We start from the raw sequence: 18,250 nt of genomic DNA on the forward strand, positions 1-18,250 counted from the left end.
CTTGGGCCCATCAGTATTCTGAGCTCATCGCCTCCACATTTGTGTTTGCACTCATCACCTTCCTCAGTCGTCTGCAACCCGTTGACATGTTTGACGGCTTAATCATGCTGGTCACATTATGCATTCGCTACTATCAAATGGTAACAAGCTGTCGCCACGGGAACCTTGCAGGGGTTGCAGGTACGGCCGTCGACGTCACGCAGCCCCCATCAGAACGCGTCACGTCTGTCTTTACTTCCATTAACTGGACGGACAGCGGGTGAAGGGACGAAATCTCTCAAGTCCGGTCTCCAAAAATACTTCCCACCTTTGCGCGCGGCCTCTTGACCTTAGCACGGCGGCAAATTAGCAGGAAGGCCGGCATGTGTATAAATGACAGCGGGCGACAGAGAGGGGAGGATGATTATGGTGCTGCTCTGACATGTTGGTGGGAGGACAAAAAGTGGGAGGCATCGGTGCAAGGAGACGGGGGGCAGACGGAGCGCCAGTCAAAGCCCTGTCTGTAATAATCATCTTTATCCATCATTATTAGCCGCTGCTAAACACTGCTGCTGCCCATCACAGCTGTTCATCCTCCCCCAGAGATGCAGAAAGCCTCTCATATTCAGTCAGGAAACAATGGGGGATGTGCTATTTGTGCTCTCAGTCGTGGGCCCGGTTTTGTTCTGTGCGGACCGCGTGCATCCGAGCAGCAGGAGCAGCAGGAGGCGATGGAGCGGCGGCCCCGCGTTCGTCCTCCGTGGGGCTTTCGGGTTCCGATCCGCCCACTTGAACCTGTTGGAGCGCCGTCTTGCCCGGCGCCTGCGAGCACCTGTTTGTGCGCTCGCGCCCGTGAACCCGCCGTGCGCCTGCAAGTCATGCGGCAAATGTGATCATCCCCGAAGCACGCGGCCGCGCAGCCAGCTGTGGCCCCGCGTCCTTCATGCAGATGTGGGTCACACGTTCAGCTTAATTTCTCAAAGAGTCGATTAGCCAGCGATCTTTGAAAAACCCAGAAGGCAAATTAACACTAACCTCTAATTATACAGGTCAATAATATTTCATTCCCTGCCCTGTATAAATATTTCTAATCTGATTAGTCTGCAGGCTATAGTTAGCACATTTTATCATCCACGTGGTAAAAATAGGCCTTGTGGATCCTAAAGATACCTTGATGGTGAGCGTGACTCATGGGTATGCTGATACACAGGGGAGCTAATAGCTTGTACTGTACGCACAGTGACAGTTCGGTGGAGATCCACCAGCCAAAGCGGGACATTTCCCAAAGGAGCGAGAGGCTCAGCATGAAAGATTAAACAGACAGAGAGAGAGAGAATGAAAGAGATGAGCTGTGAGGCCACAGGTGCCTCCAACACGTAGTCCCCTCCCTTCAGAGCTTCAGTTGTGGTTCCTCTGGGCGCCCTGGAGTCGTACTCTGTGATCGCTTATTTGTAGCTTTATATTTTTATTTAACTTTACAGGACTCTTTTTACATGGAGGCCTGTGGTCGACAAGCAGCAGCTGTCAAACGAGCATCGTGCGCCCAGCCGTCGGCGGAACGCCTGACTGAACGGACCGTCGGAGACGGTCTGACAGGAGCCAGCGGCTCCAGCGCGGTTCTCACACGTACCAGAACCTATGCAAGTTTGTTTGTGTTCTCTATGTGACACAGGAACCAAAGCAAGGTCTCCCAGTTCAGACTGCGACTCATCAGTGGAACCACTTTAAAAACCTTAGACTATAACTCACCGGAATCTCACCGGTTCATTCCCACATGAAGTGATTCATTTAATTCTGGTTCTGCTCCATATTTCTTCCCCAGTCATTCACATAATGATGGAGAGCATTATCCTATAGAACTACGATACATCCTAGTGTTTGCTGAGCGTTGCACTGACATGAGACAGATTAAGCTTGCAGCTATATACATTAATCGCTTACCTGCTGTGCTTCAACTTGCTTTCTATTTGCTGAGTGAAATTACTCAAATTAATGCAAGTTTAAGTCAATGAAAATTCTACAGTGTCTTACGCTGATAGACTCCTAAAGCAAAGTGTCGTTGGTCTTTTGTCTTTTGTTGAGTCTTTGTGTCTCTGAACTCGATGACACCGTTCAACCGTCTGTGAGCATTGCGCCAATTGTTTTTAATGGTGAAACAGATGGCACAAAGTTTAATGAGAGCACGGTGAGATACGATCTTATTGTTATTTTTAAGAGAACACTTCCGCCAGCGTATTTGCTCAAACAAAAACCAACACATGCAAAATGAGACGAATGACTGGAGGTAATTGATTCATTTATATGAGATTCAGGACAGAGCAGTCTGATGAAATCCTTACATTATTATTATTTATGTCCTGATTATATCCCTGTAAATATGCACACGTGCCTGTTCTATGTTAAATATTGATTTCTGTTGCATAAAGACAGATTTTGAGAAGGACAAATCAATGAATGCTACGGTTTATTGATTGGCTGATTGCCTTGTGATGATCACAAGCTGGAGGCTCCTCTCACTGCGCAATCATAAACACACACACACACACAGGTACATCATCGTCATATGAAGTCTCAGTGGAACCGGGCTGAGTCGATGCAGCGGCGCACAGTGTCAGGGGAGCAGGTGCTGATGCCTTTCAGAAAAATAAGTGAGCTGGAGAAAGGCTGCCCCCCCACACACATACACACACACACTCTCTGCCCATCAGCACCTGTCCTTCCATGATCCATCTACCTGTCGTTTCCTTCCAATTCCATCTTTGATCCGTCTCCATTCACGTCGTCTCTCTCCTCTTTCGGTTTTCCTCCTCCTACTCGGCTCCTCTCGCTCTGCTCCTGCCTCCAGACTCGTCCTCCGTCTGCGTCTTTGTCTCTGAATCTCCTGTAATCTCGTTCTATTAGCTCAGCCCCACCAGTGCTTTGATTCCCCAGTATCAGATCCCCACTGCACAGACAGATGACTGCGAGTCGGAGCAGCATTTGTTCACTTTTATTTACACACTGCAGTGAATGCCCCGTTGATGACAGACCTGCCACCACATGCTTCACAATTCTGCTTAACTTGTAAAGATCAAGAAGCTCCTGCCTTCACTGGCACGTTGGAACAGCCAGTAGGCGGCTCCAGATTAGGGAGACGAGTGCCAGCGAACAGAAAGTCTTTTAATAATAATAAAAAAACACTGAACATTTCTAGGGTGCATTGCATCCAACTCTCATTTTTTATTCCTAATGGCTCCACACTGATATTTATGACTCCTGCCAGGGACCAGTGGCACAGTTAGAGTGGTCAACCTTTGATTTGTGCATGCTCTTGTGAGTAAGTGATAGTAATGATGATTGAGGAGTGGGGGAGGTTGTCTCATTAGCTAATCCACACAATGCTGTGGCCTTCGGAGTTGAGCCTCACTTAATCACTCTTAAAGCTCCATCCATGGCAGAAAGCAGCTTCCTCAAGTCCTGCATAAAGGAACTGTGGCAGCGAGCGGAACCCACACTGTACAAGACGTTCACAAGAACGTCCATCTTGCGTTCTGCATCTTTGATGTGTAATACCCAGTTATGATGGAGTCCCAGTTTTGCAAAGCATCAAATGATTTGAGTCTTTATCCGAGTTGGAAAAAAGTAAAAATCCTCTCTTTGAATTTATTGCACACGGGATTTTATTGTTTCAATCCTGCACCGCGCTGCTGCTGTTTAACTCCTGTGGTACAAAAGCCTCCGATCGTCTGCGATGAGGGTCTGAGTTGTGCGCCTCTCCGGTGGCTCATTTCCATTTTCAGTTTTGTGGCATGGCTCCGTCCTCAGCAGCTGAGGATCTTGATGAAGGCCCGTCTGAACTCGATGTTGAAGGTGGTGTAGATGACGGGGTTTAGGGCGCTGTTGACATAGCCGAGCCAGGTGAACGCGCCGTACAGGGCGGGAGGCACGTAGCACGTCCTGCAGTGGGTGTTCAGGATGTGAGTCACAAAGAAAGGCAGCCAGCAGATGAGAAACACCCCTGGAGCAGCCGGAGAGCAGAGACGTACGCAGAGAGAGGACGATGCGGTGTAATGGAGGGTGTAAGTGGGACAGAGTGATGGGGGGGGGGTGCAAGTAGAGCAAGGAGATGGAGAATGTGAAACGAAACGTGTTGAAAGTGTAAATGTGAGGGGGAGGAAGAGGCAGGAGATAAAAAAAAAAGCATTATGTGTTAATAAGGATCATACTTCATGTGTAGTAAACCTGCAACTGTTCAGCCTGAGCTTAGCAACAACTACGTGTGCGCATGGAAAACCAGGGGTCACGTGTTCAACCGAAGCCACGGTTAATGAGGGTTGAGGCCACGACGCGAGTACAGGAGGTGTGAAAAGGTCAGTTAACCAAGCTACGCAGTAAATATGAACGCATCCTGGATAATAGATCTAAATAGATCAGTCCAAGGTTCAGGAGCCTCGCGTCCAGATACTGCCTCATGATATATAGTACTACTGTACTGCTGTTGTAGTATAATAGGCTGCAGCCTTCATCTTCTAGCATTATGTGTTATCTGAAGCTCAACGTTTACAATGGTGTTACATCACTGTTGATCAACTGAAGGACAGTTGTCATTATACTAGCTTATAATGATAACATGTACATTTATAATAATACCCAACAATATGATGAATCTGTACATTTTTGCTCACCGCACTCTTTAAACAGTGATTTTGCTAAAAGGCAGGTGGGAAGTGGGCGGAGCTGAGGGCATCTCCGCTTTCACTGACGCCTCTGTAATATAATCGGACGCTGCTGATTGTGTCTTCGTCGGGGAGGCCTGCGCCGTGCCAGAGGTAACTGGACCATCTCACAGAAAGCTGGCTGCGGCCGCTGCGTCAGGAGCCGGGGCGCGCGTCCGCGAGGCCGACATTTCAGCTTGATTTACTGTGAGTCTGGAGAAAAGGGGGGGGCGGCGGGGGCGCATGGAGTGAGCCGTCACGGCCGGGGGAGAATGCAGAGCAGGGCACTGGGAGCAGCACACATTGAGGGATGCAGGGGCAGCTGCTTTATGTGCATTAAACGGCCTGTATTAGGCGTTATGGTGAGTTTCGCTGTGGGCGCCTGTGTCCTGTACTCACCCAGCACGATGGCCAGCATCTGCGTGGCCTTCTTCTCCCGGGCGTGCATGCTCCGGAAGCGCTGGTTGTTGGTGTGAGAGTGAGGAGCCGGCCTCAGAGACGTGTGCGTTCGCCCGTTGGACAGGTCCTTCACCTCGCAGCCCATCCTGACGGGAGGACCCTCGCCCTGGTTGCTGTCCGCCGCCGCTGCCTCCTCCTCCCCCTCCTCCCCCTCCTCCCCCGGCTGCTGCTCCGGGTCCAGCTCGGTGCGGCCGCAGGACGCGTGGCTGATGCTGCAGTAGTTCTGCGTGTCCACCGGGGGCAGCGCCGAGTGCTCCGCCGGCCGCGTCCTCGGGTGCTTGCGCCACAGGCATCCTGAGAGCAGGCTGGGCTTGGACGGACCCAGAGGCTCCACGCTCTGCTGATGAGACGCGATGGGCGAGGGTCATCAACCAGAACCTTTATTTAATCGTTTAACATGTTTATTGAACTAACACACTTTCTAAAGAATAATGATCGTGGTGGGATTTTTTTCTATTACCTTACGTGGAAAATATTAAATAAGTTTCAAAGTTTCACAACTCATCCTAAAAAGTAATGAATAAATGAGGAGCTGGCCAATACAAATCAGACGAACGCACAAAGTGCCTCCAAGCCACATTTATGAATCCTAGCTGCACAGTTAGTATTCAGCATGTATCATACTGTTACTACAGTGTATTCATTACCTGCAACATTTAATTTTTATAGCCTGCTCATTGATCTTTTTCACCTTCTGAGCCTCCAACAAATCCACAAACTGTGCGTAGAGGAATGACTCCTGCCAGTTGCCGCGCTTCATTTCCAGCACGGCAACAAATATGAATCTCTTTTTATTTTTTTTCTCGCACGCAGTCGTCTCGTCGCACTTTTTTCCTCAGGGAGGAAGAAATGACAGATTTGCGTTCCGGCTGCCTGCGAGCGCTCTGGGGATTATTCAGGTGCTGCAGTGCGTCACCGACGGAGCAGGGGACGCGAAGGCAACGAGCCTCGGCTGCTTCTCAGACCCCCGGCCTGAGACCACATGAGGAGACGCTCAGCGCGGACAGACCCACATGAACAGCTAAAAACAGCACCTCCTCGTGTGTGGCTAAGTCACAGTACGCCAACACACTTAATGCGAGAGTTAGTCAGGCACCAGGCTGGAGAAAGGCAAGACTAATACCACGTACCACTTTAATCCGTATAGGTGAAAGGTCCTGCTTCGCCTTGGGAGTTTCCTCTTGGAGACACGTTTCCTGAGAAATCAGAGGGAAGATCAAGATAGAGCTTTTCAGAGAGATGTGTTGAAACCCTCTGCGGGTGAATAATGTGTGTGGAGTATATGAAAGCTTATTGATTCATTTGTATTCATCTCTATTCAAAGAAATAGCAGCAGACATAATTGGGTTTTCTGTCACTTTCAGTCCTGAGCTAAACGTGTTGCTGTTAAATGAAAGCTTCCCATGAAAAATAAAGGTTGTCGCCTCTGAACCGGAGCAAAGGCTGAATATCCCCTCCTTCGTATCAAACGTTCCCTCAGCTGACTGACTCGGGGTCGTATTATGTTATTTCAAAATTGTAACTGTGTCTGGCTGAGCCGCTCCAGGGCTCCGATCCTCCAACGGGTGACTCCACTCATGAATGAGATCCCAAACTGTGGCTGAGCCGCAACCAATTATCCGCAACCTGCTGTTAAAATGAACAACTTGACTCTGACTCTGTGTGCGGCGGAGGGGAAAATTGTTGTGGAATGAATCCAAGCACAATAGAGAAGCCCCTGAATTCTCTAATTGTGGCTTTTTTTTATGCCGCATATTTTAAAAATGAGTTGATACTAATGTTTGCAACCTCGTGTCACCACGTGTCCTTGCTCGTGAAGCAAACGCTTGTTTGATCGATGGAACTGGGACAAAGACTAGAAAGGAAAGAGCTGACAGCTGGTTGTCACTGTAAACTGACACACAGAGTCAGCATTTTGTATTATTATTAACATTATTAAGAACTAAACATAGCTTTGACTGTTGATTCTCAAAATAAACTGCTTAATGTTTAGCGGCTGTTGCGTTGAACCTTGGTTTTACAGTGACGGTACAGTTGCATCTATTGACCTGAGAAGCATCTACATTTACAGAGAGGTCAAAGGTCGTTCGAGCAGTTCTGATATCCTTCTGACTTTTATCTGCATGTAACAAATGGAAATTCATGCGTGCGATAAAAACCGCTGTTACTGTACCTCAGGGTAATTTCACCGTGTCCCTGACAACACTGCTCCTGTGCATCACTGTGATTACATGTTTCATTTCCTACTGTAATCAAACTAGTTATGAGGCTCGCACACTCTTTCCAACCGAAAGGTCGAATACAAAGGTAAAGTGTAATTTGCAAGTCATTATGAATGTGCATAAAGCGTGAGCAAAAATACAAAAGATCAGCTCATCTGAAGCACAAAAGTACCTTTTGACATTTTGTCCCACGTATTTTAACCTCATAGATAGATGAGGCGATTTTTCCCTTTCTGGGTAACACTCATAATAAACTGTAATATCTCAGCTACCACCGTTTATATGTTAGAACAAATGGACATGAACAGTCATAAATATCAGTGAATCACAACCTGCCAGTTGTTTTTGCTGCTGAAGTTATTCCTATCAATGGCTTCTAACTTATTTATAAAGCAGTTGCACTTATTAATCATTAAACAGCATTAGTAAGGACTCGTACTGGAAGTCTTCATTAAAAAGTGGTGGCATATGTGAGGGTCTCACCACAGATGGCGGGGTGGAGCCTGGCTGGACCTTTCTGCAGGGCTGGCCGAAGGAGATCCTCTTCCGCCTCATCCTGAGGAAGACATAGATGCGGATGTAGACCAGCAGCGTGACAATGAAAGGCAGGTAGAAGGACACCACGGAGGAGTAGATGACGAAGTCCGGGTTCGAGATGGAGCACACCATCGGGTCATCTGGAAAAAAAAAAAAGGAAAGGAACTTTGAAAGAGCTTCAAATTGATAGGGCTAATAAAAGGGACTGTAGGTGTAACCTGCTGACCTCGGACCCTAGTGCATGCTCATTAAAACGACCTTGGTGGTTTGTCCCCTTTTATATACAGTGTGCATAGTGATCGGAACAATGTTATATCGTACGCGCTCACATATGGAGGCGTGATTCATTTGACCATAACGGCACCATAAATTCAGAGCAACTGATGCAATAATAGAAGTGAATGGAGACAGTTTTTTTCCAATCAATCAAGTCCTGGAAGCTGCCGGTGCGGTAAACTGAAAAGGACGCAGGTTTAGATCGCACCTGTAAAATACGCATGGCCTGTAAATGGCATGAGAAGTGCAGCGAGACCCTTCTGAATGAACAGACAGACGGAAACAAGGGCAGAGTTGGTTATATTTCTGGCAACTCTCTAAACCACCTTCACTTTCTCGATTCCTATTATTTATCCAAGGGCTCTCACGCAGCATTTAAATTCTCAGACTGTGTTTTTTCAGCCCGTTTCTTTCCGAAGGACGATTGAGGTTCTTGAACTCGTCGCGCATCCACGGGCTCCTCCTTCCAGCCGCAATGCGTGGTCGCATGCAGACAAAAACAGCCGGAGTGCTGCAATCATTAGCTATTGTATTTCACTCATACACCAAAGCTCTTATCTCTGCGAGTAGCTTTACATTGTGTCGGACTAATGCTCTTAATTGTGTGCGTGCAGCCATCCATCCGCTGCAGGCTATAGAATTTAAAATAGCAGCTCACATTTCTGTTTAATTTCGTTTCACACAATTTCTTACTTTCTTAACGTTTTAGATTTAGCATCTCCTACAGCAGCCGCAGCTGAGTGGAGTTTAACTAAAGGCATAAAGGTGACCTTAAGAACAGTAGCTGAAAACCGAAACAACATTGGACAAATCTGTATTCATTATAATATTATAGTCTAGCGTTTACAGGTTATCATAGAAATACAGATTTGTACGTGCCTAAGTGAGAGCAGTGTTAATCTTTGAGGCTACAGCCAATCACCACAGGACAAATAACTCATTACAATACATGCATTTGAGGCCCCAGAACTGTACAATAGGGCATTGACCTCATATTGAGTCCCAGGAAGAATAAATAAATACATATGCTCGGCTAAATATCAGCATAGAGTTGCAGTTACTGTACAATAGTGGCTAGAGAAAACCTGCATGCAACTAAACCCCAGCTTAATTAAAATAGTCTTGATTTGCTCGTTTTTCTTCCCTGTTCCCTATTTAGAGAAACTGCTGTAATACATGCGATGCAAATTTGCTGACAAGTAGAAGTCAGACACTGCTCAAATGCTGACCTGTCTCACCAGCATCTGCACGTATATCAATCTGAGGCGCAACAAAGACGGAGGCGTGATAGATTTGGTGAGAAGCCTGGCTCTGATGAACTAGATTGGTGGGTTGTGCCTTTGAATTCCATTTAGTTTGCCTCTCATGTGCTGACTCTAAACCATGACCCTGGGTTTCAGAATAGAGCCTTGGAAGCATGCATTCAATTCCCCAGCCTGAATAACTTAACTGTAATATACCTGGAAAGGATCATAAACTCCTAATATTATTGACCTGACCTGTGGTGTTGAAGCCAAACAGAAGGGGACAGGAGACGGCGAAAGCCAGGACCCACACGGTGGCAATCATCACCAGAACTCGCTTCCTGGAGCGGTGCGTGGTGTTGTACAAAACAGGCATCACCACTGCTGTGTACCTGCAGACAGACACACACACACGCAGGAACGATGACAAAAGTGCTGATATAGAACGAGAAACTAATTAGAGAGAGGAAGAAAAGAAATGGACTTCAGGGATGCGAAGACACGCGCCGCTGAGAGAAGGGGTGTGATATAGAGAGCAACAATAGAGCAGCAAACCAGGCATTTCTATTTAGAAACAATTTGGGCCCTCACCAATAAAACCAAGTGGAGCTTTGATTTAAGAGCTAATCAGCCTACAATGCGCCAAGACTCTATAATGAGTCTGGAAAAAGTAGATTCAGCAACGGCTCAAAGAGGCAGCAATTACGCCGGACCCCGACCTCACGTGAGTGTGATGCTATGTTGTTTAGCGCCAGATAAGTGCCATGATTGTTTATCCTCATCAGGCTAATTACTTCTTCTGCAGGCACAACACGGGGCAGAAACCCAGAGCCGAAAGCACGTGGGGACTCACCGAAAACTGCTGTCTGCTCTGATAAAAGCGGAGCGTGGTGAAAAATAATGCACGCGGTTTATTGATCAAGCGCCGCCCGGAGTGAAGGCGCGGGCGAACGTCTCGGCGCTCCAAACAATGCGCCGTTTGACGTGAGGGGCTCTCGTCCTATTAACGGGCGACAAATCCTCGCCGCTATGAATAAATGATCCTGCCGCATAGGTGATGCAGATGTGTTGTCAGCGCGACAGGGCCCCCGGTGCTGCACATTCATTTAGCTCCGAACAAGTTGTGTGATACCGCAGCTGTTTAACACGCTCAATCAACCACAGAGCAGCAGGCACTAAAAACGTGCCCCCCCGCACGCGTAAAACGTGCACGCTGGCAGGAGTGTGACCAAATACAATCAGAGCAATTACCCGTTGGGATCGTTAGAGTGGCGTGAAACCTACAAAAGAGGCCTGTGGAGCTCCACCGAGCGCCAGTCGACAGTGAACACGTACTGTAGCGTCATGCTACTGCAAGATCAAAGAAGACCTGTTGGGTTACAGCAGTAGTTGTAATGTATATTACAGCACTGTACAGGAGTTTGAAAGCTTCAAACTTGAAACCACAGAGGAGCATAAAACTTTCAACTAAGGAGCAGGAAGAGTCCGGGGCTGGGCTCTTATCCTCGCTGTACATACCCATCGCATTAATATTACTGTTAGGGGACCGTGGGCAAAAACTGGACGTCGAAACCTTATTAGGTTTTAGTTATTTACCAGTGAACAGACCACATGCAAGCTGGTCAGGACCTGAAACTTGGCCCGCAACAGATGCTCCAATGTAGGTTAGATGTAACAGACCAGCACTATCTGGGACTCTGGGACAGAAATAAGAATGTTTTCATCATACTGGTGTTGATTCAGTTATGCAGATCAGATATTTCTGAGATTTTGCATCCTAAAACAGATAAACTATATAATTGATCATCCCCTTAAATAATTTGTAATCAGCTAAAGAGGACGAGAGTATAAACATGGCTCGAAGACAGAACCTTGAGGAACACCACCAGACAAACAGTAGCTGTCCCATCCAGTGTCTGAGCCTCTAACCAAGGCGCTGTGGCTGATTGTACAGTAGCAACACTCAGGGAAGAGGTCGAGGATAATCAGTGTTCATTTTACTACCCCAGGCTTCTTTTAAAAGAGCCTCCCTCTAAGACCTTAGTCAAGGTAACCCAGGATCCCAGGAAAGATTGGATTTTTTGTGTTATAGTATTATAGTAGTATTTGAAATAGGCTGGGATTTGGCCAGATGTGAATGAATTATTGATTATAGTGTACAAAACGGGTACAATGTCAAATGGACAAGAGGAGTGTTTTGAGACACCTCCTTGGAAAATAGGTTTAGGCTCTTAGTGAAATTATAGAAAGGGGAAAGAAAATATAGTTGGTGTGTCAACTATCTTCCCAACATACGTGGAAAGCAAGTCGCCTTCACCAAATGCAGCTAATGAAAGACCAGTACTGACAATGTGTTGGGATGTATTTCCCAGTAAGATGGTCTGGTATCCGAAAAAACAGGTCGAAAAGAACAGTTATAATAAAAATGTTCTCAAAATAAATGATGGTTAAACTGGATGACAGAAAACTCTAATACACTTAACGGAGCTGGTGCAGGTGGCTGGATGCTACAATCATATACAGTAAAGGGAATATGGGCTTTGATCTTTTGTATTTCAAAGGAAGAGAGCCGCCCACTGCTCCACCACCGACGTTTAGACGTGGCCTGAAATTCAAGGCAACCTGATAAAAGTTTAATGGATCTGGCACAGAGCCGCGAAACAGGTACGAAGCGTCCTCCTCCGTCGTTTATCAGTAAAGAGAGGTTCACACTCCTCAGTGAGAAGCCACTGGGAAGCATCCTATAAAACCTCCACACAGTACACACAGCACACAGGTGCTCACTCCATCTGCGGATTTGGGGTTTGAAGTTCTCTGGGGGGGGTTTGAAATACTTCCTAATTGAGGTAAAATGAAAGAATATGGAAATATTTTCACACACATTTACACTTCAGACGTCACGGCAACACCGGTAGCTTCACAGCGCGTGAACGCACTCACCTGTCGATGCTGATAGCGCACAGGTTGAGGATACTGGCAGTGCACATCATCACATCCAGCGTGACAAAGATGTTACAGTAGAGCCGGCTGAAGAGCCAGGCGCCGCCGACCACCTGCGCGGGACAGACAGGCCGATTAGCAACGTGTGACAGGCCAGTGGAGGAGGGGGACGTCCACACGGAGAGGAGGCAACGGCACCGGGTGCTTCATGGCCCCCGAGCCGACGCCGCCAAGTGGTCTAAAATACATTTATGCTAGTTTAGACACGTATCAGTCTTATTGAATGAATGAATTTGTATATGTTTCGATGCAATACAGGCTGTAGTAGAGTGTGGAGAGATGATGATGGACGTGCTGTTAGCAGCTAGCAGACAGGACACGGGTTCACTGCCGGATTTAAGTTTTCATTTCTCAGAACGGACGTTAACGCCAGCTACAGCAACAGCATCCACAACCCCCCAGGCCTCTGCTTCCACCCCCCCCCCCCCCCCCCCCACCCCAGACTGACAGGCTCACTTTGGCTCCATAATGCCTGGTAATAACTGTCTGACAAAGATAAATGGGATCCAAGCTGCACCGCCTGACTACTGAACCCAGGCTGGGAATATACAGTGTACGCCGACGGAAGGACGGCGACGGCGGGCACACGGGGGAACGCGAAGATCTGAGGCGACAGACAGCGCATCTCAAACACAAATACAAGCCCGTTAACCGCTTCCATTCTAACTCCTCCTTCACCTCAACCCAAACACCAGCCTGACTTCATCTTAGCACATAAAAACCAGGGTGTAATCACAGAGTTGCATAATGGGATTTGCAGGAGTGTTACCCATCATGCACGTTGCATAGTAAATCTGTAAAGCCCTTGAGTGTGTTCACATGCTGACAAGAAATAAAAAAACTGCATTCTGAGCATCTCAGGACTGACTAGTGAACGCTATTGATCCAGAATGCACGGCACAAAGAGAAACCAGGTGCTCGAGAAGAAATTAGGATAAATTGCAGGTAGTTTGAAACCACGCGACAAAAAGGTCTGTGAAAATAAAAACAACAATGATGTCAAACATTAGTCTGACTGCTGCCTGCTCCACCAACCTCTCTTTTAAGCTATGATGGGGTTGTAACAGATGTGTTTACACATGTATGTGCGCTTAAATACGAGGCCGAGGTGGAGGCTGAGTTGTAGGCTGAGGTGGAGGTGGAGGCTGAGGTGCGGTTTTGACATTCAGCCAAACAGCAGCGCTCATACGAACTCGACCCCAAGGAAAAGTAACCTCTGTAGAACAAATGGACACGTTTCCATAGTCGGGTCATAGGCTGCATGTGCCGAGGCTGAACAACATCCAAGCGGATGAATTGTGGAAACTCAACGATCCGTCATGGCTGCCAATACAACCACTTGCTTCCAGAATAGTTATAAATCAACTGAAGCGTCCGGGGAGTCGGGGGTGTGCCGGGGGGCATGTGATTAGTGTTTGTGGGAAGAGCGATGCTCAGTCTCTTCTCATCCCAGACGAACCCTGCAGAAGCAGAAACTCCAGGACTGATGTCAACTTCCACGTTAGCCAAGTCAGACAGCTTTGCCTGCATCGAAGTGAAGCGATTCCTCGGAGGAGTGTACAGCACAACTTTGATCGTGGAACGCAGCACATGCTTTTACAGCATGACTGTGAAACACATGACTGGACCCCGCCAAGGATTCCAGGCTGCTTGAACTCACCCTTCATGGGATAAAATCCTCTTTAATTTGTCAGCTGTGGTTCAGTGGGTGTGTTGTGCTTCATTCTGCTTGACCTGCCGTTGTCTCTTCTGAGAAGCGAGCGGTCCGGCCAACAGCGGGCAAACTTGGGGCAGCAGGGGTGGCTCTTTGATGAACAGGCCAGACTTCCGCTAGATGGGTTTCAGGCCTGGTGTGGGCAAACAGCTGTCCTGGAGCTGCACGCGGAGGCCTGAGCTCCAAAGACGGCCTTCTCGCACCACGTACTGTATCACGCGTTACTTCCATGAAGCATGGACGCCCGCGGGTCCTGCGCAGCGGCGCGGTTCATTGAGCCGCCGGACGACGAGCGACACAAGCAGGTAGGCGGAGGAAATGGACAATTAGTGAGTGAATAATCTGTGAAGTGTAAATAAAAAATGAACAGCAGCCATAAGGCTCAGTTTGGCTCCGGGTTTGATAGCATATGTAAAGTCACAGTCGCTGTGAAGCAGCCAATTACCTCCAGCACGTGAAGGTGTAATTAGTTAATGCTCAATATGCAGCAGCTACACATGAACAGAGAAGCACTGCTTTTCATCATCATTACTGTCTGCTATCACCCACACAGTTGTCACTACATAATAAGCTCCAAATGCCCGCCGTCCTTTTACACTATAGCTCTTGTCAGACATGCTCCCCTTCCCGTTAACCTGACGGCATCTGTGCGAGTCCGGGGAGGGTCCTCTCCTCTCCTCTCCTCTCCTCTCCTCTCCTCTCCTCTCCTCTCCTCTCCTCTCCTCTCCTCTCCTCTCCTCTCCTCGCCTCCTCCAGTGTCAGCACCTCAATAACTGCCAAGCATCTGTATTTCAATCTCTTCCACACCCTAGGTTCTATGTCTCCACCTCATCACCCGTCTTTCCTCCGGAGCAGTACATCAGTTGTTGGAAGCAGTGCATAGATCGTGGAAATGGTTCAACTGCAAGGAGAATGCTCTCTTGCACGACTCGCTTCTCCTAAGCCTGTCAAAGACATAAAATAAAACACACAGTGCAAAGCAAACCTCCCACAAATCCAGCCAGGCCCTCCTTACCTCCAGGTACACGGCCCAGGGCATGACCAGCGAGGCCACGAGCAGGTCGGCCACAGCCAGGCTGACCACCAGGTAGTTGGTGGTGGTCTGGAGGGAGCGCTCCCTCAGCACAGCCAGACACACCAGCACGTTCCCAAACACGATGGCCAGGATGAGCAGGGAGTAGAGCATGGCGTAGTAGTTCCTCTCCCCCTCGTCCTGCCACGAGGCCTCCGCGCTGCCGTTCCCCTCGTCCGGCCCGAACAGCTCCGACTCGTTCCAGAGCCTCTCTGCGCTGCTAAACGTCGCCATGGAGACGTCCCGGTGACATGGGAGTGAAGAATCTGAACACCTACCGGAGGAGAAGTGTTGTCGACGAAAGTCTTTTAGCAGACGCAACATTTTTACCATCTCATTAGCAAAAATAAAACATCAGCGGCATCTGAACCATCAGACGGTGGTGGCGGCGGCGTTCCGGGTCAGAGGCCCGCGGGGAGACGTCGCCTGGCTCCTAGCAACAGTCGTCATATGGACTGGTAACGCTTGAAATCCACCCCAGTGGACAGTGTAATGTTCTCTGCTGCTCACTGTGCATTAGTGGTCTATTTTACCTGAATGAAGAAAAAAAACTTAAGCGCACGCAGGTCGATGCCTCCACAAGACAGAGGTCCTATTGATTCAACCAACTCCATAAAAGCTCAGCAGAAATCCACCCGCAAACTTCATCTGCTTTGCAATTTATGATTACTGTAAATGTGTTTCCCTGCTTCATCTGAACGGTTTATTACACGACTAAAAGACAGAAACTAGGAAGGATGGTGAGTTTAATGAGGGCTTGGCTGAGTGCCTTTGAGCAGTGTCAGTGAGGTTAGCTCACTGGGGAGGGGTAATAAGTCTGTGTTGCCACCCGGAGAGCTCTGTTGGCTCTGGTCCTGGGCTCTGCTCCTTGCACTCCATCCTTCCTCTCATTTGTTCCCAATCCTCCCCGTGGCTTCAGTCCAGATAACAATGCGCTGGTAATGCCCACACCTGTGTCTAGATGGTAAACAAATGGCCCCATCTCTTCCACTTACTCGCTCTCTCGCTCTCTCTCTCCGTGGCAGAAATGAAGAGAAAGACACCGAGACCTGGCTCCAATCCACAAGGCTTTTAAAGATTTACCCAGTCTATGTTTCCACTCTCTTCATCAATGGTTTCAGTATCATATTATTGTCCACAACAGAATGTGAGGAAGCAAAAGGAAAACCAGCTGCTGATACCGATCACCTTGGAGTCTCCTAATGGCAGCGCAGCAGTGGGCTCATAACAAAATTAGGTGTGACAGGTCAGGAAGGAGGGAGATCGTGGCCACAGCAGCCATGAAACACATGCTGTACAGTACATTATGATGCTCTGCATGGTTTGTTTAGGTCCTGAAAAAATGCTAAATAATAATAATAATAATAATAATAATAATAATAATAATAATAATAATAATAATAATAACAATAATAATAATAATAATAGTGTGTAACCATTAGAGAGAATCTACTGTTTTTAAGAATTTAGGAACAGGAACACCTTGGTGACATTATCACAATCATCAATCACACGTGATTTGTTAAATTGAAGTGATCAACCTGTCAGCAACTTGATGTATGTGTTCGTCTATGGTGTAGAAAGTGCCAGGAATTATTAAATTGCCACAACCAATAGAATTAATAAAAAAACCCCACATCATTAAATTAAATTAGTACAACATCGGGCTTCACAGTGAAGCACTGAAAAGCTGGGGTCAAATCTAGTCCAGAAACACGGATGATTAACTCCATAACGTGATTCGAGATCATGCAGGAACAGTTGCAACACAAACAAATGCAAATCAAGCGCCAAAACATTTTGAAAGGACGTCTAATGATGTCCGTGTAAAAGCAAAATGATCTAAACACACTTACGACACCGCTACTGCTCCTCACGCAGGAAATCATCAGACGCCATCGAGGCAAAGCAGCGTCCGTCCAGAGTCAAAAGTTGCCCGGGGATCGCGTCCGGCGCCGTGCAGAGCAGCCGGAGCGCTCGGTGCCATTGCGCACAGACGAACGCGAACGCGGAGAGCTCAAGGGTGAACGTCTGCGCGCCGCCGCCGTGGCGCGTTTCATTCCCCCCTTCTCCAAACGCCCGGTGCCGCCGCGACGGCCGCTCACACGCGTGCCGAGCCGCGAGTCTGCAGCCGCACCGGAGGCGCGCGTGCGGTGTACGCGTCGGGCAAGTCAGGCGACGCTTCCCGGAGCGCGTGGAGTGATGCAATGGCGACAACACGCTCCGTTTGAAAATCCCAACAAAGTTGTTTTTCGCGTTTTCGCGATTTCAAACTCCAGTCCCAAGGCTGCGTTTCACAGCACGACCCTGAAGCGGACCGGGTCGCGCTTTGCTGGAAGTGCGTAAAAATAGCCCAATGTTGTCCCCGTAAAACAAGATGAGGCGATAGGCGGCGTAAATCGGGCCAGTCGGGTTCTGGGCATGTCAGGATGTATCATGACACACTGCTGTGGCTCCGGCATCTAATGGGTTTGTTTGCACGTCCGTGTCACACACACCGGGCCAAGACCCCTTAAACGCTGCTATGAAGCCGTGTCCCGCCTCAGTCTGCGCTTTGTTTTGCCATCTTTTGCATGGCATCGTCACATACCCATAATAAGCCCCACAGGAGCTCCTACGGCGCAAACAAATGAGATCTGGACCAAAAAGCACGGCGAAAAATCAAAACGAGATGTTATTTTTTCCCTCTATGAATCAGTTCCAATCTGCGAAGAATCACACTTGCGGAAGAAATCCAAGCCTTTTCTGCAGCACATAAGTGAAGGTGGTTCTTGCTACAGTCATTTAACTCTCTAGAGGACCACATGGTTCATGTTTCCTGATATATTTATCCCTGATAATTAGCAACGGCCAAACTAGATGCTTTTATAAAGCCTTCCTTCATGTTTCTTCTAAGAGTGATTCATCACAACGACCCAAACTGTCCATTCACCACAACCTGCATTACAAAAGCACCCGAATATCCCTGATGCTTATATTTGACCCCTCAGCTGCTCTCCTGCTCATCCATTACATTCTAATCTGCCTTATACTTTATGTTGTGCACAGAATAT

At 48.0% G+C, this 18,250-nt stretch overlaps 1 protein-coding gene across 5 annotated transcripts; it reads right to left on the reverse strand.

The window, feature by feature from the left end:
* Positions 1-2,430: 2,430 nt before the first annotated feature.
* On the reverse strand, positions 2,431-17,589 carry drd3 (dopamine receptor D3). 5 transcript variants are annotated; one of them, XM_055508465.1, is made up of 8 exons: positions 17,054-17,589; positions 15,141-15,471; positions 12,352-12,464; positions 9,667-9,803; positions 7,838-8,031; positions 6,263-6,328; positions 5,073-5,472; positions 2,431-3,915 (listed from the first exon to the last, which is right to left on the reverse strand). In XM_055508465.1, the coding sequence occupies exons 2-8, from the start codon at positions 15,429-15,431 to the stop codon at positions 3,848-3,850; spliced, it is 1,269 nt and encodes a 422-aa protein (XP_055364440.1). In that variant the 5' UTR covers positions 15,432-15,471; positions 17,054-17,589; the 3' UTR covers positions 2,431-3,847. The 5 variants fall into 5 exon arrangements, with proteins under 5 accessions (XP_055364440.1, XP_029002674.2, XP_029002677.1 ...); XM_029146841.3 differs by having other exon boundaries at positions 2,431-3,976; positions 5,073-5,469; positions 17,054-17,585; XM_029146844.3 differs by having other exon boundaries at positions 2,431-3,976; positions 17,050-17,585.
* Between the last annotated feature and the right edge of the window lie 661 nt (positions 17,590-18,250).

The sequence above is a fragment of the Betta splendens genome, chromosome 4 (assembly GCF_900634795.4).
Source record: "Betta splendens chromosome 4, fBetSpl5.4, whole genome shotgun sequence".
In the NCBI taxonomy this organism is placed as follows: Eukaryota; Metazoa; Chordata; class Actinopteri; order Anabantiformes; family Osphronemidae; genus Betta; species Betta splendens.